Source organism: Armigeres subalbatus, chromosome 2 (assembly GCF_024139115.2).
Source record: "Armigeres subalbatus isolate Guangzhou_Male chromosome 2, GZ_Asu_2, whole genome shotgun sequence".
Classification (NCBI taxonomy): Eukaryota; Metazoa; Arthropoda; class Insecta; order Diptera; family Culicidae; genus Armigeres; species Armigeres subalbatus.
Genome location: NC_085140.1, coordinates 259,152,489 through 259,176,896, shown reverse-complemented (window position 1 = coordinate 259,176,896; position 24,408 = coordinate 259,152,489). Strand labels below are relative to the sequence as shown.

General features: G+C 39.4%; 2 protein-coding genes across 9 annotated transcripts in view; one reads left to right on the top strand and one right to left on the bottom strand.

The window, feature by feature from the left end:
* The window catches only part of LOC134212130 (START domain-containing protein 10-like), a 103,616-nt gene extending 85,566 nt beyond the window's left edge, over positions 1–18,050 (top strand). For all 6 annotated transcript variants that reach the window (XM_062689714.1, XM_062689717.1, XM_062689713.1 and 3 more), the window contains exon 5: positions 16,475–18,050. In XM_062689714.1, coding sequence (XP_062545698.1) covers positions 16,475–16,894 — 420 coding nt within the window. In that variant the 3' untranslated portion in view covers positions 16,895–18,050. The remainder of the gene's footprint in view (positions 1–16,474) is intronic.
* Positions 1–24,408, bottom strand: part of LOC134212127 (glucose 1,6-bisphosphate synthase) — a 340,080-nt gene that overhangs the window by 126,554 nt on the left and 189,118 nt on the right. The window lies entirely within an intron of this gene.

Here is a 24,408-nt window from a genome sequence, read left to right as displayed (position 1 = left end):
TCTTAGTGTTATGGTACCTAAAACGATGGATGAAACAGATGAGTAACAACAAAAGTAGCAAACACATATTTCCCTTTGAACGGACGTGGATTGGTTTAGATCCTCGCCTGAAGCTACGCATTGGCGATTTACATGAAACGTCAACAGTTGTCAACGACGTGCATCCAGCATATGGACAGCTAACGTTGGAGTAGAAAGGTTCGATAGTATTTCACCCGTGTCGGTGTTTTGTTGCCACGGCATGATGGAATTCAAGTATATCCTCAGGGGCACCCAGGCTTGATGGAATGTTCTCACCGGATAGAAGAGTAGTTTACGCAAATTTCAGATGGAAACGATTATAAAGCTATCACTTTGATGGTACAAAGGGCTCACTAAAGTTTGAGCAAATTGTGTAAAATTTTATATATCGTTTTTATGCTCTATGTTGAACTGAAAATACAACTTAAAGTAGGCTTAATTGCGTGTTGTGTTCTCGTACTGTTTCCTGGTAAATTTGAAATTGAGTACAAGTTAATTTTCATTTACTCAGTAACTGAGTAAAATTGTATTTCCATCTCTCTTTTACAAGAAAGTTTTACTCAATTTTCGCTTTTGACGGAAATTGAGTAAACTTCCATGATAAAAAAGAGACGGCAATACCACTTTACTCTGCCACTTTGTATTGGCCTTGCTAGGATTGGAAAATATAGCCAAGAGATGAAATTGTAGAGTCCTAACAGTGAATTTTCTCGAAAACTTCTTTGAGCTGCTCAATTTTTTAATAGAACTAGTCGGTTTGGTATTCCTCGAATCTAGCTTTTGTATTGAACATTATCTTCAAGAACATGTTTAAGGGTATTGTAATTCGTTGTATTCGTAATTGTTGTTTATGTAGTTTTTATTGTCTCTAGTCTCAGATCAATCATTCTAACACTTCCTCTCCACTACTCAATAAATCGTTACCACTAGATTTAGCTCAATATGCTTTTAGCATATTGGATTTCCTTCCCCTCGGATATGTTACCTTGCCGCGGTGGGTCGGCTTACGCCATTAGCACTGAGATGGCAACCAAAGACATATCCTGTCGTGGTGATATCACATGTTGACTATTTTTATTTGGTGCCGCGTTACATATCTGGCATTGACGCACTAATTTACGGCATTTGCATGTGATCCAACGGATCTCGTGTCTTGGAGCCTTGAATGGTAGTGCAGACAGGCAGAGGCCTTTTTCATCAGTGATAATGATGTGAGTTCTCTTCTTTTCGGCAATACTTTTCTGATGCGTTCCCTGTGACGATGAGTCGTAGCCACGCTTACATTTAGCTAGCTAGACATTTATTAAAAAAAAAAACAAAGTATTCAAGACATTCGTAGGGAATCGACTGCTGGATTCATTGAGTAGAAGTTTTTTCAAAACTAGGAACGTGGTGCCAGTTTTATTTTGTTATGCCTCACTTCGAAGAGCAATAATAAAAAATACCGCAAACTATAATGATGGTATATGAACAATCTTATGACGGCTTCATTCACGATAATTTTTGCTTATAGTAGGGAATAGGCGTGATGAAGCTTTACTTTGCCACCGAAAAGTGAATCCTATAGCTGACTCATAACTGATCATTAGTACATGATAGATAATGACAGTTAGTTTGGAAACGATCAAGCTACTTTTTAGAACATAATAGTGCTGTCCAATGAGCAACTCGAAGTAGCTCGAAGTTGTTCCCGTCCTGCTCGTTCTTTTTTGTCAACAAATCGGCATGAGCAGGACAGGGAGAAACTTCGAGCTACTCCAAGCTCTCATTGGACAGCATTAATAATAGTAATACCTTGACAAAGGAATAACAATAAAATAGACTAAATGCACGAACAGTTTCCACTTTCCACTTCTTACAAGACTTACATTGTGTTTGATAGTATTGACACAGGATGAACCAATAACTTAGGCAAACAAAGTAATTCAAGGAACGCATACTTCATACCTTCTGACCAAGACAAGAATGACATCGTACAGATCAATCTATATGATTCGGCAATTGACCGTCTAAAACAAACGAAAGATTAAAAAAAAATCTATATGATTAGGAATGAGATAATGGGAGAGAGTATCTATTAGAGTTGTAAATGTAATGTCTTTTGAGCCAGTTCAACAGTGTCTTAATGGACGACATGATCCTTGTACGGCTGGAAAACTGCTTCAAAAGTTATTAACTTGTCATTTTTTATAAATCGGGGATTGAAAACTTTCTTATACTTGATAAAAAAACTTCCGACTCAGTTTCTTCGATGAAGCATTGGGCAACATGTTCCATGTGAGTTAAAAAAAACTGCTTCGGTCGATTTCGAGCGCGTACAATGACAATAGACGTCTAAATAGCATAAAAACTGACAAAATAGTTTGACTCTGACAAGAAAATGACAAAAATGACTTTAAACTATAACGATGTTAGTTAGCATGAGACCTGCCTGACTATTTATGAACATAATTCCCTCTGATTCAGTTGCAACAGCGTCTTCTTGGACGACATGTTCCGTGTACGGCTGGCAAACTGCTTCGAAAGGAATTATGCAACGGTATCATCAAAGGCCTGATGCAGAGGTTTCTACTCTATTCAGAGTCCCGCCAGTAAACCTCAAAAAAAAAAAAATATGCTTTTAGCATATTGGATTTAGCTTGCTATCTGCTTGTCACTTGAATAAAATGTCAGTAACGATTCTGTGATACTTGCTAACTATAACAGGAGACTGTTGCTCAAATACTTATTTTGGGTTGGCATATCATATATTTATTTTTAATTATTCCCCTTATGTGCAACGATTACGACAACGTTCAAATACGGTCCAGGAAGTACAAAACCACCATAGAAGGCCATAACTTTAAAAATCTTGAAGCTTGATATACCTCATAATAGGGTTGCTTATTTCCCAAAACTGACCTTTTAACCGGTACTCAGTAAATCCGTCTACTGGTTCCGATCAGTTCAAATACTGTCCAGGAAATACAAAACTAGTATAGAATGCATGTGTCGCATGCTGGTATTCGACTATTTCCGTAGTGATCCCGTAACAGGGGCCCTCCTTAGCCGTGCGGTCAAACGCGCGCCTACAAAGCAAGACCATACTGGCTGGGTTCGATTCCCGGTCTAGGTAATTTTCGGATTGGAAATTGTCTCGACTTCCTTGGGCATAAAAGTATCATCGTGTTAGCCTCATGATATACGAATGCAAAAATGGTAACCTGGATTAGAAACCTCGTAGTTAATAACTGTGGATGTGCTTAATGAACACTAAGGTGCGAGGCGGATCTGTCCCAGTGTGGGGATGTAATGCCAATAAGAAGAAGATCACGTAACAGGTTCCGGTGAAATTTTCGGAATACAGGCCATATTTTGTACTGATAAAATTCCTTATCAAATTTGGCATAGTTGATGCGTCAATCAAAATAATCATTTGCGAAGTATGCGTTCTGAGGAATGGCCAAAAGCTAACACCCATTTTAAATCCGGAATAACTACGGAACCAAGTGGCCAATCCTGGAAATCTCCTAAAACTTGAACAAATTCCACTTCTTTTGGTGAAAGTTTCGAAAAAAAAATAATGTTGAAAGACAAACCAGTTACAGCCTAAAAGATTTTTATTTTCGTTTTAAAACTCAATACTTTAGGCATAACATACTGAGGTATTTCAATACCAAACGCATCACAAATTATGATTCGTTTGATATCGAAATCCTAGGCATGTTATGCCTTGAGTATTTTACATATTAATTTTGGGTATTATTGTTTGGTATTTTACCTCTTATGCAAGGCTAGTTAATACGAATTTCTGTTATCAAGGTCGTCGCTCCTGTTCGGGCTCCAATGGTATTTTCTTATGCAAGGCTAGTTCATAACAGAGTATGGTATCAATAACAGAATGTGGTATTATCGAGTTAATTTCTCCTGCTCGTTCATTTCATTTTTCATTTATTTAGTTAACATCTAAACAGATAACACTGAATCAACAATTTGACGCCACAATGCACGATTCGAGGCCGCATCTCTCCATCCTCGGATACGCCCCACGCTCCCCAAGTTCTCCTGCTCGTGTAAGAGATAAAATACCAAAAATTGATATGCAAAATACTTTAGGCATAACATGCTCTGGGATTTGAAATACAGAACGAGTGTAAATTTGTGATGCGTTTTGGTATTTTAATAACAGAGTAAGTTATACCTGAAGAATTATGCATATTAATTTTTGCATTTTTTTTTTTGGTATTTTACTGCTCATGCAAGGCTAGTTCATAACAGAGTATGGTATCAATAACAGAATGAAGTATTTTTAGTTAATTTCTCCTGCTCGGGAAAATATTATTCGTTTGGAATTGAAATACCTAAGCATGTTATGCCGAACAGTATTTTGCATATTAACACCCAAAAGGCCAAGCTCTTTGAGAAAGCGATTTTTGATTTTGAAAAAATCATAACTTTTTTATTTTTTGTCCAATCTTGATGAAATTTTGACACAAGGTCCAATTTTTATTCTAGTTTTGGCTGCACACTGAGTTTTTCGGAATTTCTGGATGGTTCCGGAATTATTCCAGATTCCCTTGGGGTACCAGCAAACTGGTGTTTGGGGTATTTCGCCAGTTACTCAATATTTCTCCATGGAACCCATATCAAACAGTATAAAAAATGTTGCCACACTAATAACGAGTCTCATAGCGATTTTTCCGAAAGTTGGTCTTCCATACGGACATCCCCAGGAAGCTTCCAAATGTCCCCAGGGAACCTGTAATGGGGACAATTTCGATTTTGCTCCGAAACATGTCGTGCGACGGCTCTTTCTTCACAATTTTTCATGAATATACTCGCTGTTGTTATAAAAGTGGTCTATGGTCAGTTTGGCCACTCTTGTGACACCCGGAATGCCCCCGGGGACCTGTAAAGGGAACACTTTCGATTTTACTCCGAAACATGCCATGCGACGGCTCTTTCTTCACAATTTTTCATGAATATACTCGCTGTTGTTATAAAATGGTCTATGGTCAGTTTGGCCACTCTTGTGACGCCCGGAATGCCCCCAGGGAACCTGTAAAGGGGACAATTTCGATTTTGCTCCGAAACATGTCGTGCGACGGCTCTTTCTTCACAATTTTAATATACTCGCTGTTATAAAAGTGGTCGAGGGACGATAATTGGTATCACTCCTTGCAGCAGCTTCCGTATTTGTGTATAGCATTACCCTTTCCATCATCTCCTCGTCGAAAAACTCCATAAATGCTTTTTTAGGTGAACTTATTTTACTTAAATATAGATTGAAACTTTTGTCACGTTCAAGTTTTGCATCATTTTAACGAACTTTGGAAGGTCGCTTTGTTGACCACTCAAAATCTCCTGATTTGTTAAAAAATGTCGTTTCATCCTCTTCGTATGCAAACGGATGCACTTCAAAAAGCTCTTCGTCGCTGTTCAGATCACAGACGAATTCGTCGACATCAGAATGCACGTTGACTAGATCCGACTCCGATGAGCTCTCCATTTTTACAACTGGTCAATCTCAATATCGCTTGACAACTGGATTTGAAGGTCAAGGGAATTTGAGAAAATTTTATCGATACGAAGAAAAGTAAAATTTAAAAATACAGATAAAAACAAGCCCTTTTTGCATCTATATACTGTCGCAACCGGCTTCTATTTGCAAAAGGCTGTAAATGATGTATCACCGAATACTTTGTGTTTCATCGATGCCCACATAATATAATACAATGGGATTATAGAATTCCAAGAATTTTGACGATGACAGTCATTGATTTTGATGCGGCACCAGTCAAAAGAGGAACAAATAGAAACAGGCTTCGCTATAATTCACGCTTGACATCGTGAACATATATGAAAGCAAGTAGAATTACGGTATTCGTTAGAATGTTTAGAGTAAAATCAAAGGTAAAGGCTGATTTTTTCATAGTTACAAGCGATGGGAGTTTTGAATAAATAATGAAGCATTCTGTCATTTCTACCTGGTATTCCAAATATTGTCCCTTACGATATCCTACTAGCCCTTCGCTACTTGCAGTAGCCTCGGAGTAATCTAAATGTGCACACATAGAAAAAGTTTAAAGAACTAGTTATGCTGTCTTGAAGTAGGAGGAAAAGTAAACTTTCAACCAGGACTTACTGGGGAATCTGAGGAGCAGAATTATGATATTTCAGGTATTTAAGAAAAAACAGAACTGTGTGAAAATTTATTGAAAATAATGATGGCATTCATACATACATACATATATTTTTAATCATTTTGACGTAGTGTGTCACGGTTTACGATATATAGTATTTAGTCCTCGCTACCAACACCAGTCTCAGAAATAAGATATAATTAATGCAGGGTAAGCAGATAATTGAAAGACTTGAATTTCGAATCCCGTTGGAGGATAAACTGCATGCAACGGAAGCACCTTTTCAAGCAATTAGTTGAAAAAAACCTAGGTGCCCGTATTCGCTGAACTGACTGCTGGAAGATCGAGTTGGGGGTTTAAATACGTACTAACTTTTTATGAACTTGAACTTATTATTACAGCATTTGTTTTTCAGTCTATATTACATATTACAGAATATTGTGTATTTGGATAACATATTTTATTCCTGTGAGTCTTTTTCAAATAAATTATGTACTTGTGAGGACATTATTTCTACAGGTTTTATCGCCATAGCTTATTTTTAGTCTATAGCTGGGAGGTTCGAATAAAATCGGTGGTGGCTGGCCCCATGATTACTTCCGGTCTTTTACTATACTTAGTATAGTAATAGTCAAGCATTCGTTGTACATATGATTAATATGGGGGGTAAGCGTGAAGAAATGTTGTAGAATTTAAAAAGAAAACGAATGTTAAGACCAAGTGCCACTGGATGACTCCAAACGGGCCAGTATAATGTGGGGTAGTCAGGGTTTAACTAAATTAGCTAATAGTATAACTTATTTTGCCACGCAACAATTTCAGTATATTTCTAAAAGTTAGGTTTTCAGCATTACTTAGCGCAAGAGAGGGTTTAAACTCTGCGTTACATTGCATTTTTTTTTCCCCGATTCGGTGCATTATTATGAGTGATCAGCACTCATGGAACACATTGTTTAACGCGGATGTCAGCCGGGATCGCTCAGAGTGTAAGATTTAGTGTAATTATTTTAATTATTTTTGTTTTTTAGGCATCAAATGTTAGGAGCATGTTTTCAGCGTCACACAGCCCAGGAGAGGGTGTAGGCTCTGCGTTGTAATGGTATATAGTGTGGGCCGTCCTTGATTGGGGTCCTGTGGGTCGCATGTAGTGGCTGTGCTCGGGGCGGTTGTGTGTTGAGGGCGGTTTCGGGGCAGTTAGGATTGAGTTTTAATATAGACGGATGTAGGATTGAACAAGTTATAAACTTCAGGGTTCATATTGTGAGGACTATTGACAGCCAAAGCGTTGAGGATTATCTTTTGGTTGGGAACTGAATTAATTTATCCGATTTGGAATCCTAGATTGAATAGTAGGTATATATGGACAATAATAGAAACTATATACAGTTATCGTTTTATTTTATTAAGTATTGTGGATATGTTTTTAGTTAGGTTAAATAGCAGATATGTTAAATAGCAGATTAAATAGCAGAATTATAAGAACTGTATTTTTGTCTTTGTAGTAAGATTAATTACTTACTAATGTTTTGCGGGCTGGCGAGTGAAAGCGGCCCAATTCTTTTATCTACCTCTTTCCAGACGACCAATGATGAAGAAGACTTCAAGACTTCAAGAAAATCACATAGTTCCGGTATCAGCAGTGGTATTCATAACTAATACTACCTACAACCACCGTCAATACAGGAAGTCTGTGTTCACAACGAGATTACTTCAAGGACAATCCCAACATCCTCTGTGAATTGCAGATAAGTATTGCGTTTATATTTTAATTGCACTGAGCTCGTTCTAATCTGATCGGTGAATGAATTGACTTGCCACATATTTAGATACATAGTGAATAATCAATATCATTAGTAAATTTAAATATTCCCGTAGATTAGAAAAGCAAGTGCATAAATTACTATTTTATGGCAACATATCACAGCGAAACAGGACCCTTCGGAGCCTAAAGTAAGATCTCGGTCCGGTTGCATCTAAGGAGATCTTAGTGCAGTGCACACCGGACGTGTTGCCCAGTAGACGTATCGCTCAGCGGTATTTAAATACAACGCAGATAGGCTATGGTCAGAGGGTGCGTTGATATTACCAGATTACCAGATTACCAGATAGCTGGGAGGTTCGAATAAAATCGATTTGTCGAGTATCGCGCATTTGTGCGCCCTCATGCAGCATGAAAAGATAAATCTTAAGAGCGAGAATTTTTTTACAACTAAGTAACTGCAAAATATTTTGGCTCATGGGAATATTTTCAAAATACCCCTTCACTCGCTTGAGAGCAAAAAGACGACTCTTTCAGCAGCACCCAGGTCTATAGTACATTTTTTGCAGTAGCAGACTTGACACGAGAAATTGTTTTTTTTTTCGCCATAGCACCTTTCGGCTCAGTTGATCATATGCTGACCCATTCTATAATTTCGATCTCATGTTTTTTATGCTCGAGGCTTAGTGAACAATAACTTGTCGTAAAAATTTAGGGTGAAGTTCTGAGAAAAACCCTATTGGGATCCTGATTAGCATCGGCTCGAGATTCTAAGAAGCATCAACTCAGGATTATGAGCAAAATTTGTTCGAGATTCTAAACTAAATCCGTCTGGAATTCCAAACAGACTCTATTTGAGATTCTGAAACGAATCTGTACGGGATTCAAAATTTCAAACAGAATCCGTTTCGATTGGAGTTCTAAACAGAATCCGTTCGTAATTCTGAACATAATTTCGGTTGAGATTTGGAGAGGAATTTGTACAGAATTCTGAACAGAGTCCGTTTAGGATTCTGAAAAGAATCTGTTTGAGATTCGTAACATAATTTGTTTGGAATTCGGATCCCAATCCGTTTGAGATTCTCAATAGAACCCGTTGAAGGTTCCTAACAGAATCTGTTTGCGATTCTGAAAGAAAAATCGAATGGTTTTCTGAACAGAATTTATTTAGGATTCTGAAAAGAATACGTTAGCAATTCTGAACAAAGTGGCCAAACAGACCAATGACCACCTTTATAAGAATTTCGAATCTATTCATAACAAATTGTGAAGAAAGAGCCATCACACGACATGTTTCGGAGCAAGATCGAAATTGTTCCATTTAATTGTTCCTTGGGAGCATTCCGGGTGTCCCAAGAGTGGCCAAACAATTTTTGTAAGAACAGCGAGTTTATTCATAACAAATTGTGAAGAAAGAGCCGTAGCGTGACATGTTTCGGAGCAAAATCGAAATTGTCCCCTTTACAGGTTTCTTGGGGGTATTCCGGGCGTCACAAGAGTGGCCAAACTGACCATAGACCACTTTTATAAGAACAGCGAGCTTATTCATGGAAGATCGTGAAGAAAGAGCCGTCGCACGACATGTTTCGGAGTAAAATCGAAATTGTCCCCTTTACAGGTTCCCTGGGGGCATTCCGGGTGTCACAAGAGTGGCCAAACTAACCATAGACCACTTTTATAACAACAGCGAGTATATTCATGAAAAATTGTGAAGAAAGAGCCGTCACACGACATGTTTCGGAGCAAGATCGAAATTGTCCCCTTTACAGGTTCCCTGGGGGCATTCCGGGTGTCACAAGAGTGGCCAAACTGACAATAGACCATTTTTATAACAACAGCGAATATATTCATGAAAGATTGTAAAGAAAGAGACGTCGCACGACATGTTTCGGAGTGAAATCGAAATTGTCCCCTTTACAGGTTCCCTGGGGGCATTCCGGGTGTCACAAGAGTGGCCAAACTGACCATAGACCACTTTCATAACAACAACGAGTATATTCATAAAAGAATGTGAAGAAAGAGTCGTCGCACGACATATTTCGGAGCAAAATCGAAATTGTCCCCTTTACAGGTTCCCTGGGGGCATTCGGGGTGTACCAAGGGGGGCAAACTGACCATAGACCACTTTTTTAACAACAGCGAGTATATTCATAAAAAAAATGTGAAGAAAGAGCCGTCGCACGACATGTTTTGGAGCAAAATCGAAATTGTCCCCTTTACAGGTTCCCTGGGGGCATTCCGGGTGTCACAAGAGTGGCCAAACTGACCATAGACCACTTTCATAACAACAACGAGTATATTCATAAAAGAATGTGAAGAAAGAGCCGTCGCACGACATGTTTCGGAGCAAAATCGAAATTGTCCTCTTTACAGGTTCCCTGGGGGCATTCCGGGCGTCACAAGAGTAGCCAAACTGGCCATAGACCACTTTTATAACAACAGCGAGTATATTCATGAAAAATTGTGAAGAAAGAGCCGTCGTACGGCATGTTTCGGAGTAAAATCGAAATTGTCCCCTTTACAGGTTCCCTGGGGGCATTCCGGGTGTCACAAGAGTGGCCAAACTGACCATAGACCACTTTCATAACAGCAACGAGTATATTCATAAAAGAATGTGAAGAAAGAGTCGTCGCACGACATATTTCGGAGCAAAATCGAAATTGTCCCCTTTACAGGTTCCCTGGGGGCATTCCGGGTGTCACAAGAGTGGCCAAACTGACCATAGACCACTTTTATAACAACAGCGAGTATATTCATGAAAAATTGTGAAGAAAGAGCCGTCGCACGACATGTTTCGGAGCAAAATCGAAATTGTCCCCATTACAGGTTCCCTGGGGTAATTTGGAAGCTTCCTGGGGATGTCCGTATGGAAGACCAACTTTCGGAAAAATCGCTATGAGACTCGTTATTAATGTGGCAACATTTTTTTATACTGTTTGATATGAATTCCATGGAGAAATACTGAGTAACTGGCGAAATACCCCAAACACCAGTTTGCTGGTACCCCAAGGGAATCTGGAATAATTCCGGAACCATCCAGAAATTCCGAAAAACTCAGTGTGCAGCCAAAACTAGAATAAAAATTGGACCTTGTGTCAAAATTTCATCAAGATTGGACAAAAATAAAAAGTTATGATTTTTCAAAATCAAAAATCGCTTTCTCAAAGAGCTTGCGGCCTTTTGGGTGTTAATTATTGGTAGTCTTATGCAAGGCTAGTTCGTACCAATTTCTCTTATCGAGGTCGTCGCATCTGCTCGTTTTTTAAGCGAGGGGGAATGACGGCTTTGGCAGGTTTTGTTCTATTATTGTCAGGGAGGTTTTTTATGATTGATTATGATCAAATTTGGCCTAAACATTCTTTGCATATCAAAGAATATTGTGGCCAAATTTCATAAAATTTGGTCGACAAAAACCCCCCTGCCAATAATAGAACAAATCCTGCCAAAGCCGTATTTTCCCCTATATATTTTTAATATAGTCAAGGTGATTTGGCTTAGGCCCTTATTAAAAATTAAGGTAAGAATCAAAATGGCGAAACAATGATGCAAATTATGGTTTTTGTTCATAAAGATTTCAAAATTACAGGGAATTTAAATCTTGAAAAATAAATCTTGATTTTCGAGAGAACTGGGGAGATGCGCAATGAGGCCCCTGATCTGTTGGCTTTTGGTTTTCGATTTTTCTAGATTCTTGGTTTAGAAGAAAATCTATATTCTTCTTTTTTCTCTTATTCCTTATTTGTTCAATCAATTCGGACAAATCAAATGAACTATTGAGAATATTGAAAAAGCTTGTCATAAGTCATGGTGTGTATCAGTGGAGAACACTCAACGGCTGCAGGTGTTCATTAACAGATGCCTGCGGTATATAATTCGGGCCTGGTGGCCTCACAACTGGATCTCAAACAACGAGCTACATCATCGTTGTCACCAGAGGCCGACAGCAACAGAAATTCGGTATCGGAAGTGGGGCTGGGTCGGCCACGAAATCTGTGAACAAGCATTAGACTGGAACCCAGCGGGACATCGCAGCAGAGGCAGACCCAGAGGCTCATGGCGGCGAAGCCTCAATAAAGAAATAAAAGAAGTCGACCGAAATCTAACCTGGCAACAGGTTAAAGCGATAGCCGGGCAAAAAAGGATGGAGATCTTTCAAGTCGGCCCTTTGCACCACCGGAAGTAACTATGCTATGCTAATTTGCGACATCTTAATGATGTCGTTAAATCCCGATAAATCGATTATTAACTAATCGATTACTCTCGATTATTGAATCGATTAACCGTTTGGTAGTAATCGATTCAAAATTAATCGATTATCATAACGATTATTCGATTAATCGAAGTAATCGATTAAATTGCGACATCTCTAGTCGCATTGAACAAATAACATTTAAATATGAATTCAGACAGAACTGTACCGTTCATCCACTCCATCCAAATCTCTGTTCTTCCAAGCTGACAATTTGGCCTGATGTGTAACAGAGGTTCTAATCTTGAAAAATTATTTTCGTCGGCTTTTTTCGTTGAACATTATAAAAACAGAAGCAGAGAAGTGATGGTCGAAACGTTTGGCAATTGCTTAGTTTTTATAATGTTCACCGAAAAAAGCCGACGAGCATAATCTTGCAAAATTTGGCATGACCGGCACTGTTACTAAAAAAAAGAACCTGTGAGGATAACATCCCTTTTATATAACTTTTCTATAACAAATATCTTAATCCGATTATAAATGGTTTAAACTTACATGCCATTCACCAACGAGCATGTGGTTAGCTCGTTTGAGGAATTACCTGAAAGGTAGAAAAAAAATATGATTAGTGCGGAAAGAAAATGTTATGTTAAATGTCAATGCAATTTCGAAGTTTCTGTTCAAGGTTGAGTGTGTTTTAATAGTATTTCGTTCTGATTCCCATCACAGACTTGGAAGCCAATGAAAGCAATATTATTTAACTATAACTTCTTCGTCTTGGCACGAAGGGAGACCCGACGACGAGAAAGAAGCGTTCTACGCACAGCTGGAGCAGACATACGATGGATGCCCACTGCGGGACGTCAAAATCGTCATCGGTGACATGAACGCTCAGGTAGGAAGGGAGGAAATGTATAAACCGGTCATCGGACCGGATAGTCTGCACACCGTATCGAATGATAACGGCCAACGATGCATAAACTTCGCAGCCTCCCGCGGAATGGTAGTCCGAAACACCTTCTTTCCCCGCAAAAATATCCACAAGGCCACATGGAGATCACCTAACCAAGAAACGGAAAACCAAATCGACCACGTTCTAATCGACGGTAAATTCTTCTCCGACATCACGAACGTCCGCACTTACCGCAGTGCGAATATTGAATCCGACCACTACCTCGTTGCAGTATGCCTGCGCTTAAAACTCTCGGCGGTTACAACACACGTCGAAGTCGGACGCCGCGGCCTAATATTGGGCGGCTACAAGACGGTAGACTAGCCCAAGAATACGCGCAGCAGCTCGAAGTGGCACTCCCAACGGAAGAGCAGCTAGGCGCAGCGTCTCTTGAAGATGGCTGGAGAGATATTCGATCCGCCATTGGTAGCACCGCAACCGCTGCACTTGGCACGGTGCCCCCGGATCAGAAAAACGACTGGTATGACGGCGAATGTGAGCAGATAGTAGAAGAGAAGAATACAGCATGGGCGAGATTGCTGCAACACCGCACGAGGGCGAACGAGGCACGATATAAACGGGCGCGAAACAGACAAAACTCGATTTTCCGGAGGAAAATCACGAAAGTTCTATGTGAAGTTTTATGAGAAGTTAAACCGTTCACGTAAGGGCCACGTGCCACAGCCTGATATGTGTAAGGACATAAACGGGAACCTTCTTACGAACGTGCGTGAGGGGATCCAAAGGTGCCGGCAGCGCTATGAAGAACACCTGAATGGCGATGTGGCAGACGAAGATGGCGGTATTGTGGTGGACCTGGGAGAACGCGCGCAGGACATAATTTTACCGGCTCCGGATCTCCAGGAAATCCAGGAGGAGATTGGCCGGCTGAAAAACAACAAAGCCCCTGGAGTTGACCAACTACCAGGAGAGCTATTTAAACACGGTGGTGAGGCACTGGCTAGAGCGCTGCACTGGGTCTTTACCAAGATTTGGGAGGAAGAAGTTTTGCCGCAGGAGTGGATGGAAGGTGTCGTGTGTCCCATCTACAAAAAGGGCGATAAGCTGGATTGTAGCAACTACCGCGCTGAATGCCGCCTACAAGGTACTCTCCCAAATTTTATGCCGTCGACTAGCACCAATTGCAAGGGAGTTCGTGGGGCAGTACCAGGCGGGTTTTATGGGCGAACGCTCCACCACAGACCAGGTGTTCGCCAGTCGCCAAGTACTGCAGAATTGTCGCGAATACAACGTGCCCACACATCATCTATTCATCGACTTCAAAGCCGCATATGATACAATCGATCGAGACCAGCTATGGCAGCTAATGCACGAACACGGATTTCCGGATAAACTGACACGGTTGATCAAAGCGACGATGGATCGGGTGATGTGCGTAGTTCGAGTTTCAGAGGCATTCTCGAGTCCCTTCGAAACGCGCAGAGGGTTACGGCAAGGTGATGGTCTTTCGTGTCTGCTATTCAACATCGCTTTGGAAGTGGTAATACGAAGAGCAGGGATTAACACGAGTGGTACATTTTTCAATAAGTCCATCCAGCTATTTGGCTTCGCCGACGACATAGATATTATGGCACGTAACTTTGAGAAGATGGAGGAAGTCTACATCAGACTGAAGAGGGAAGCCAAGGACTAGTCATCAACACGTCGAAGACAAAGTACATGATAGGAAGAGGTTCAAGAGAAGACAATGTGAGCCACCCACCGCGAGTTTGCATCGATGGTGACGAAATCGAGGTGGTAGAAGAATTTGTGTACTTGGGCTCACTGGTGACTGCCGAAAATGATACCATCAGAGAAATTCGGAGACGCATAGTGGCTGGAAATCGTACGTACTTTGGACTCCGCAAGACGCTCCGATCGAATAGAGTTCGCCGCCGTACCAAACTGGCAATCTACAAAACGCTCATTAGACCGGTAGTCCTCTACGGACACGAGACCTGGACGATGCTCGTGGAGGACCAACGCGCACTTGGAGTTTTCGAAAGGAAAGTGCTGCGTACCATCTATGGTGGGGTGCAGATGGCGGACGGTACGTGGAGGAGACGAATGAACCACGAGTTGCATAAGCTGCTGGGAGAACCATCCATCGTTCACACCGCGAAAATCGGACGACTGCAGTGGGCCGGGCACGTAGCCAGAATGTCGGACAGTAACCCGGTGAAAATGGTTCTCGACAACGATCCGACGGGCACAAGAAGACGAGGTGCGCAGCGGGCAAGGTGGATCGATCAGGTGGAAGATGACTTGCGGACCCTCCGTAGACTGCGTGGTTGGCGACGTGTAGCCATGGACCGAGCCGAATGGAGAAGACTCTTATATACCGCACAGGCCACTTCGGCCTTAGTCTGAATAAATAAAATAAATAACCACTAAGTGATTCGCTAGATGTCCCGGAACATCAAAAGGAGTGACCAATCATATAAATCTAGAGTGCTTTGAAAATAGGTCGTATGTGCAAAAGAGAGTCTCTCTTTGGATCTATTCTCCTACGATTATTACGAAACTATACAAAAGTTTACTTCAATTTCTTGGCAGATATCCAAAGACAATAGCTTTGTCTATCTTGCTGAAGTGGAAATGTAGCAAAACATGCAAAACTAGCCGATATATTAGCAAAGAGAGCGTGATCAAAGAGAATCTCTCGTTTGCACATACGACCTATTCTCAAAGCAATCTAGAAATACGTCCAAGAATGCTTTGAATTTCAATGAACTGCTTGTTATGACAATGTCAAAGCCAACTAAGTTCAAAGACAATTCCTTGAAAATAGGGACACAAGTGGTCCATTGAAAGTTCTGGAGCATCTCAAGAAATGATTTATTCTAGCAAATCATCCCAGGAAACTGCTACTTCATATAAATGGCTTAGGATACAAACCGATATTTACAGTACTAAGTAAAACATTTTTGTGTCGACTTTTCAATGACTTATTTGCCATATCTATTAATTTTTAGATGAAAAGAAACTAGCTATATATTTCACGTTTCGATCCTTGATCTCATAAGATTTTATTTTCAAACAATGCAGGTTAGTACATCACCTTCTTAGTTCATTATTTAAAAAACATATCCGCGATGGATCTTATAATAAACATTAAAAACGGATTAGTTTTCTAGATACATCGTTTAATTTCTTTTTACGTTTCTAGTGGCCTGTTTTATTTTTATTTTTTTGTTTTGGAAAAGTTTGGGCAGCTCTTCTCTTTGTGATATTTTTTTTAAATTCCGTTGAGGTTTAGAAAAGTGACGAATGAAAGCTGAATCAAAATTACAATTGTCATCGGAAAGATTTAATGAAGCATACAATGCTATTTTTTGGGAAATTCGTAACTTATAACAAAGTGTCGAAATGTTGTGCACCTTATCAATATTCCACTAAAACGTACTAATAAGTCTTCAATTTATTTTCAGTGTCTGGAAGTTGTTGAAGTTTCGGTTCCCCGCATGCTCCCGCAAACACCAACTACGCTACCGACGGCCAATGGAAAAGTAACGACGGGAAAAGTGGTTAAGTCCTCCAGCGTGGTTACGCCGACCACCCCGCTGAACAGTGCAAGCACGATTGCCTGCAGCTCCAGCAGTGTAAACAGCAAAAAAGAAGAAAAGAAAGACAGGAAATTCTTCGATAGAAAAGATAAAACTGACTCCAAATCGAATACCAATAATGTGAATGGATGTGGTAGCCCCAACATTAGCAATAAAGAAGATAAAAAGAATAATAAAGAAGATAAGAAGGGCAAAAAGGAAAGCAAGGATGACGCCAGTGTAAAAGAAAAGAAAAAAGATGGCGGTCTCAAGAAAAGAAGATCTTTGTTGAGCTTGAAGTTTTAGATAGTCATTATAATTTAAATGTTTAGCTATGCAATATAACGAAGGAATATCTACGCACATCACGTGTGACAAAATCGATGTACATATAAAAGAAATCTATGGGTCTTTTCCGAGCGGTTCAGATGGTTACAATTTTACTAGTACACACAAATCAATCATATCAAGAAATAGAAGAACCCCCTGATATGTTTTACCGTCAGTTTTACGCAAATTGTACCTTACGGTACGCCAAATACATCTGTTGAAGGCTCATTCATGGGTCCGCAAAAACCATTTTAATGATTATGAAAAAGTTACGAATGTGCTTGTGCATAGCGAACCTGTACATTGAACTGTTACAAAAACAATTTGTTAGTGTTGACATACATATGTAGTTGATGTAGTTTTAGAAATTCAGCTAAAACTTCCATTTTGTATCAATAAGAGTTATCTTTTCTAACAGACAGTTGTTCATGAACTACTTTCTCTAAAAAATCTGATTAGGTGATAGATTCTTTTGAAAAGTTCTCTATTTTATTCTTAAGTTAAAATAGTTTATAACACTCTGAACATTTAATCCTGAGGCCTTCCCTAGCTATTCCATCTATTTAATGACAATTAATACATAAGCCAACTGTATTAGGTAGAATAGTTTAGTTAACAAATTCGTAAACACAATAATGAGAAAAAAATTTACAATCAATTCGAAACAAAGAAAATAATAAAAACTATTAGTTAGAAATTCGAGCTCTTTTACATCTATGTTAAGTTAAGCCATGCCATAAACTAAATGTGTGTTGTGATTTTCTCTACCATATAAAACAGTAGCTTAGCGTAAGTGTTGATTCAGTAACTAATTGCTGAGTTATGGAATGTATTTCCAACATTTCCCAAAAATCGTGAAAAGCATGAGCAAAGACTATCCTAATTTGTACTCCCAGTGATGTTACGGCAAGGGGGAAGAAGAGTGAAATAGTTATACTACTTGGTAGATTAGATGGGTAGGAAAAACTAGCAGGAAGGATTTATTAACGGATGATGAAGTTTGGATTCGGAGCTAGCTACTATTACGTCGATAGCTGTAGCGTTGTTCTTGTGCATTTAGCATAATAAGTCAAATAATATTTATTGGAAGTTGAATCAACTCATTTTTGTTGCTATTGGCTGAATTGTTGAATAAACTATTTTATATAAAAAAAATGTTATGAAAATTATTTACCGAAAAACTATATCCCGTGAAGAAAATTATTATTCCTACATTGAAATACAACAGACTATTAACGCATCTGCTCATTTTAGACATGATTCTTGCCGAAGGCCGGAACGCCGCCGGGCGACCCTTCGGCGCATAAACCAATCTGCCTTAGTTGCTAGAGAGGATCAACCAAGGATCAACCTAACAACCAGTTTGGTTTTCGCACGGGTAAGTCCACGATGGACTCTATTAACTCGGTGGTAAAGACCGCTGAGATTGCGATTCATCAGAAAAGGCGAGGTATTCGATACTGTGCGTTAGTGACACTTGATGTGAAGAACGCATTCAACAGCGCAAGCTGGGATGCCATCGCGCTCTCGTTACACCGGCTTAGCCTGCTGGTGGGCCTGTACCGGATTTTGGAAAGCTATTTCCAGAACCGTGTACTATTATACTATTATACTATTATACTATTGACCGATGTCGGTCAGAGAAGCGTACCTATTACCGCAGGAGTTCCGCAAGGTTCAATACTGGGCCCGATACTATGAAACCTTATGTATGACGGGGTTCTGAAGCTAAAGTTCCCTCCTGGTGTTAAGATCGTCGGTTTCGCAGATGACGTAACCTTGGAGGTCTACGGGGAGTCAATTCCCGAGGCAGCACACGCGATCAGCACGGTGGAGGATTGGATGAGCGCTAGAGGCCTGCAGCTCGCTCAACATAACCCAAGTAGCACACGCAACATCTTCCAAAAAGCACCTTGTTTCTATTCAGTTTCATTAAAGGCATTGGAAAAACATCAAATCACGAAAAAGTTGCATCAAGATGTCAAAAACGTTCGAGTTGTGATCAATGTTTCATTAATATTGCAATGCAGTACGTGTTTGACATTTGGAAACAAACAACCAAAGAATACTGCACTTTATGTTGCAAACACGAAACAAAATCATCAAGTTGCATATTTTTTACCATGTAACTTCAATGCGTCTTTCAAAATTTATTTGTTTGTTTAAATTGAGTTGCAGATAAGTTGAGTGTGTCTTCATGTTTAATTTAGCATCGTTCAACGTTTTGACAACTCACATTTTTTCCGGTGATGGTGCAATCAAGTAACAGAAAACCCGAGTACAAAACTTCATAATCGTATGGTTTTTATGGTGAGTCAACATGCAGTCGCTTCGAAGTAGAGTGAAGGTAGAGTGAAGGACTATCAATCACAAGATCCATAAATCGAATCCAGTTTTATATTTTTATTTCATTTTTTTTCCGCTGTAGTGTTTTGCTACATTATTGCAATTTCACTGCAATCGAAGGATGTTTCCGTAGGCTCCACCTCTTGCGCTTTTTAGATTGCAAGAGAGTTATACTTTATGGCACATACGCAAAGATTGTTTCTCTACTTTTGGGTGGATATAAATAGGGAAACTGCTCCTGGAATTCATCTCATGGCTCGGATGTTCATCCTATAAAAAACAAAGCAATGGAAAGTAATTTGGATTGTTTATTATTTTTGTGATTTTTCTCAGCAGTGAGCACGCATGTTGACAAAAAGAGGCGACGAAATTGGTGCTGCATTTATTTGTTTCCCGAAAAGATGAATATATGTTCAGTGAGATGGAGATCGGAACAGTTCCCCTATTTAATTATATTCAATAATCCCGTGCACATTTTTATACCAATAAGAATTCGGTATAGAATTCATGTAAAAAAGATTTTCTATTCTACAAAAATCCATCTATTTCTGCAAAAGTTTTTTTTTCGGAGAACACTCAGGAGCATGTAATAAAAATTCTCCAGGATTCGCTATTTTTTTTCCTCGTTACCTCTCCTGATAAAGGTAGCATCACACATCGGGGAAATTTTCCGCCGGATTTTGGGCCCCGTGCATTTTCAATTTTCAAGAATCTCTCGGAGAAATTGCTCAAGGTACTTCCGGGGGAATTTATGTACGAAACTTGTTTCCTGTATTCTAGAAGGATTTCCTGAAGGAATTATATTGTAGGAATTTCCAAATTAATTCTTGGAGCAACTTCCAGAGAAACGTTTTTGGAAGAAAGCGTTTTTGGAAGAATTTCAAAAGAAATTCTGCATAAGAAATAATTCTATTCGGTATTCCACAAATATATTTTTCTGACAATTCTTAGTGGATTTTGTGAACGAGTTTCAAGGGGAAATCCCAAACTACACAATTCCATCCACCGACCTAATTTAGGACACCATCTGTGAGGAAATCCTGAATGAACTTATGAATACATAACTTCCCTAACAATTATTTTTAAAACTAAATCTAGACAACAGTACCGGATAAATTTCATTTTAAACTACAATAACAAATATCACAAAATCCCGAAAATTTTTTTTTTCAACGCACATTTTATTTTATTAAACAGACAGTTTCGTTTCTCCCTTCTGCTTGTTTATTCCGCCCAGTCCCACCCACCCACGTGGTTTTGACAGTTGTAGTATAGTTGTATTGGTGAACCCGGTGCGAAACCGTGAAACAACACAGTGCGAACCCGACAGCTTTGGGGTTGGAACTAGTGCGAACCTAGTTCCAACCTGAGCGAATAAAAAAACACTTTGACAGCACTTAGGTTGGAACTGGTTCCAACCTAGGTTGGAACTTTTTAAAAACGAATTCGACATATGTTATTTAAAAATTTATGTATGTTATAAAACGTTTAATTAATTTCAGCTTCATGATATTCACATGGTTATCATTTAAGTAAACATCCTAGACCGGACACGGAGCAAACTTTTCATTTTGGATACAAGATGCTAAGCCTTCGCTCTCAAGGATTCTGGAAACCTTTCGATCATCTTATTTATTTGTTTGTATTTATCGTAGTGCTTTTCATCATGTGGAAGGAAATTTGACTATAAATCCATTTTAATTTCATTATACTATTTATCTTTGAAGCTTACATCTAAACAGATCCTGTATCCTGGTGACCTACCATGCTCGATGCGCTTTACGCCCTTTTGTTCCGTCCGGCTCTGAAGCGAACACCATCTTTGCAGTGTTGTTGACCGACATTTTAGCAACAGGCCTGCCTATCCCATCCTTTCAGCTAGCTGAATACTAGAGTTGTTGTTGAGCTGGGCGAGCTCGTGGTTCATCCTTAGCCGCAACACGCTAAATTTCATTATATTTTTTGTAATTATCTAAAAATGTTTTCACTATAGATATCATATGTATAGCTTACACATATATTATATTTATTATATAATTTTATACATATATTCGTCATTTTTTATCATATCCTCATGTTCATTTCATTATAAAGGTAAACTTCGACAGTACGTATATGCAAAATTTAATTCAATATTAATTAATCTAACAAACTGGAATTCGAATATTCCGGTAAATTAGGGTTCAAAAGACTCAATCTTATGCTAGTGATGTTTTTGGATTGATGCTAAGATTCTTATTTCTGAGAGGTATAAATTTGAAGAAAGCAAGGCAATATATGAACTATCGAAGAATACCTATATAAATGGTATACATACATTACATTATATTACTGATTTGAATGTAAATATATAAGATGGGGTTGGGAGGGTGCATCAGGGCATCAATGAAGTTACAACTGGACAATGAAGTGGTAGCCAATCGGAGTCAAGGAAGGAAAGTATTAGTCGTTCGCGTCTATTACTTTTATCTCCAACAGTTGTTAACCAGTTGACGCGCCCTTCTTCAAACAAACCATCCCGTGGAAAGCTTGACAAGTATTGCAAATTTCATTATTCTTTTTGTTGGATCATTCTGCTGGAAGGAGATTCTCATTTCCCGTGGGTTTCGTGTAAGTGTCTCTGCTTACAGGTCCACCACCCCCATTTTTGGCCCTTCATACAGCAGTCTGTTGAATTAAAAAGTCAGAATACATATGCATATTAATCAAAACAATTATGTTATTATGTATGATACTGCCATCCGTCTTTTATTCCATCTTTACAGAAATCAAGAAATCTATTCCTCGATGTTTGAACTAGAATGAAATATATTCCCCGATCTGAATCAGGACATTTCTTAAAGAGCTATTGGTTTTCTATCTCTGAAGACATAACTCTAATGCTAGCTGGCATTGAAGAAAGGTCCTCCCTCATCCACGACAAAGGAATTGAAACTTGGTGAGAGAATTCCATTATATACATATATTTACCAAATTATATTGAAACTATATGATTAAATACCATAAAAAATAACCATCAGGGCACCCGATTGAAGCGATTTGGATAGGAAGAGTGGAATCGCCAACTTCCTATTGTTAACATCTCGTGGATAAAGGGCGGGCTCTTCTCCCCATCTATTGGGTCAATCTGGGAAACGAGGGCTAGATTATAATTTTGTGTGTACGAACTTTCTTCTGGAAGGAGATTCTCTATTCATCCCGTGGATTCGCATAAGTGTCTTTGCTTATGGAACCATCCCACCCATTTTTGGCCCTTCATACAGGAGTTTGATGAAATACATACAATAGTATAATCATGATCAAATCGTTTGTCAGATATGGCCAGTGCTATCGGCAGGTGCCTTGCTACAATAGATGGTAGTATCATCATCATCATCTTCATCATCATCATACGCAAAGATTGTTTCTTCCCAAATAGTTGCAACACAGTGAAATGTTCAGTAGTGAAACAAGTTTTGCTGCTTGGGAAGACGGAGGTCGTTATCGTCAACAACCGCAAGTCGGTTCAACATGCAGTGATTCACGTGGATGATGTCGTGATCACATTAAAGCGGAGTTTGAAGCTCCTTATGGTCGTAATATGCAAGAGGGTTTCGACTTCTGTTGCGGCATTATCGAGGATGATGTCCAACAGTTCCAAGGTGTGTGCCAGTAGACGTAGGCTACTGGCAGGCGTTGCTGTATCTATTCTTAGGTACGGCGGCCCGTCCTGGGCGAGAGCTCTGGGGGTAACCAGTTACCTGCGGAAGCTGGAGCCTACCGCACGATATCACACGATGCAGCTTGCGTGATTGCGAGCATGATGCCAATCGGGCTGGTCATCCGGGAAGACGAAGAGTGTTTCGAGCTACGTGGCACCAGAGGAGCCCGCGAACGTCTCAGGCTGACTTCGGTTACCAGATGGCAGCGCGAGTGGGATAACTCTTCTAAAGGTAGGTGGACCCACCGGCAGTCAGGGCAGACGGGGCTCTCCGCGTGCCTAAACCTGTGGAGGAACTGCCGGAAGCAGCCATGGCCTGATAGGAATTGTGTCATATGGAAGTGAACTTCCCCATGGGGTCTCTCCACCCACCTCGATATGTTAGGTCATTGCGAAAAATAGCGTGTGAAACTCGTTGCAAAACTCGATTTTTTCACCACTCGTAGTATTTATTCAACTCGGCAAGCCTCGTTCCATAAAAAGGAGGCCGTAACATTTTAAAAGGGTTGTTGTTTGTGCTAACGTAAGAACTACACGACACTTAAACCGTAAATTAAAGTGACGTATAGTGTCCTTTTTATGGCACGTGACGTAAAAGAATTTTAAACAATATTGACATCCGAAAATAAACCTAACAAAAGTGCCGTAAAAAGATGTTTGAGTGTTCACACGATTTTTTTCACACGGGTGATGCGTACCGCGTAAAATAGTTTTTAGTTCAAAGTTTGAAAACCGTGTAATAAAAGTTTTAAGATTTCTCGCTGAATCATAAAAAATGAAGCAACTTTGCAATTTGTATGGACATTTTTTACACAGCCGTATAAAAAAACCGTTTAAAAACAAAATTGGGTGCACCGATAGATTAATCGTTTAACCGCAAATAAATATTTAAAAATCGTTATGAACTGTTTCACCTTAAGAAATGATAATTAAACAATGCGGCATATCATGCAACAATAATTACTGTTTTTACTCACTGGCGAGTAAATAGATCGCCCCCTTGTTAAAGCTAAGCTATTTGGATGATTTAATATGCAAAGACTGGTTTGGTCCATATTATTGGGGAAGAGCCATTTAGTACAACACATAATATGTAATGGACATTAGACCCCCTCTTTTTTCGTCATGACATTTGTATGAGATATTTAAAATATTTAAAATACTTTGTAACATAATTTATGGATACCCCCTCAATGAACTGGATCACTGCAGTTTCTTTTTCGTGAACCTGTTTTTATCGCAAAGCCTAGACTTTACGCGTTTACGCTAATATTTCGTTCAAACTATGAGCTCGTAATATCCTATTCGGTGCCATTGCGACGATATCTTAATAGAATTTGTCTTATCAATAATTTGCATAACATGTTATACCATACCATTATAAGTGCGTTAGCCGGTTCAATCATACCAGATAGAGATAAATTGAATACAGCTATGCGTCATG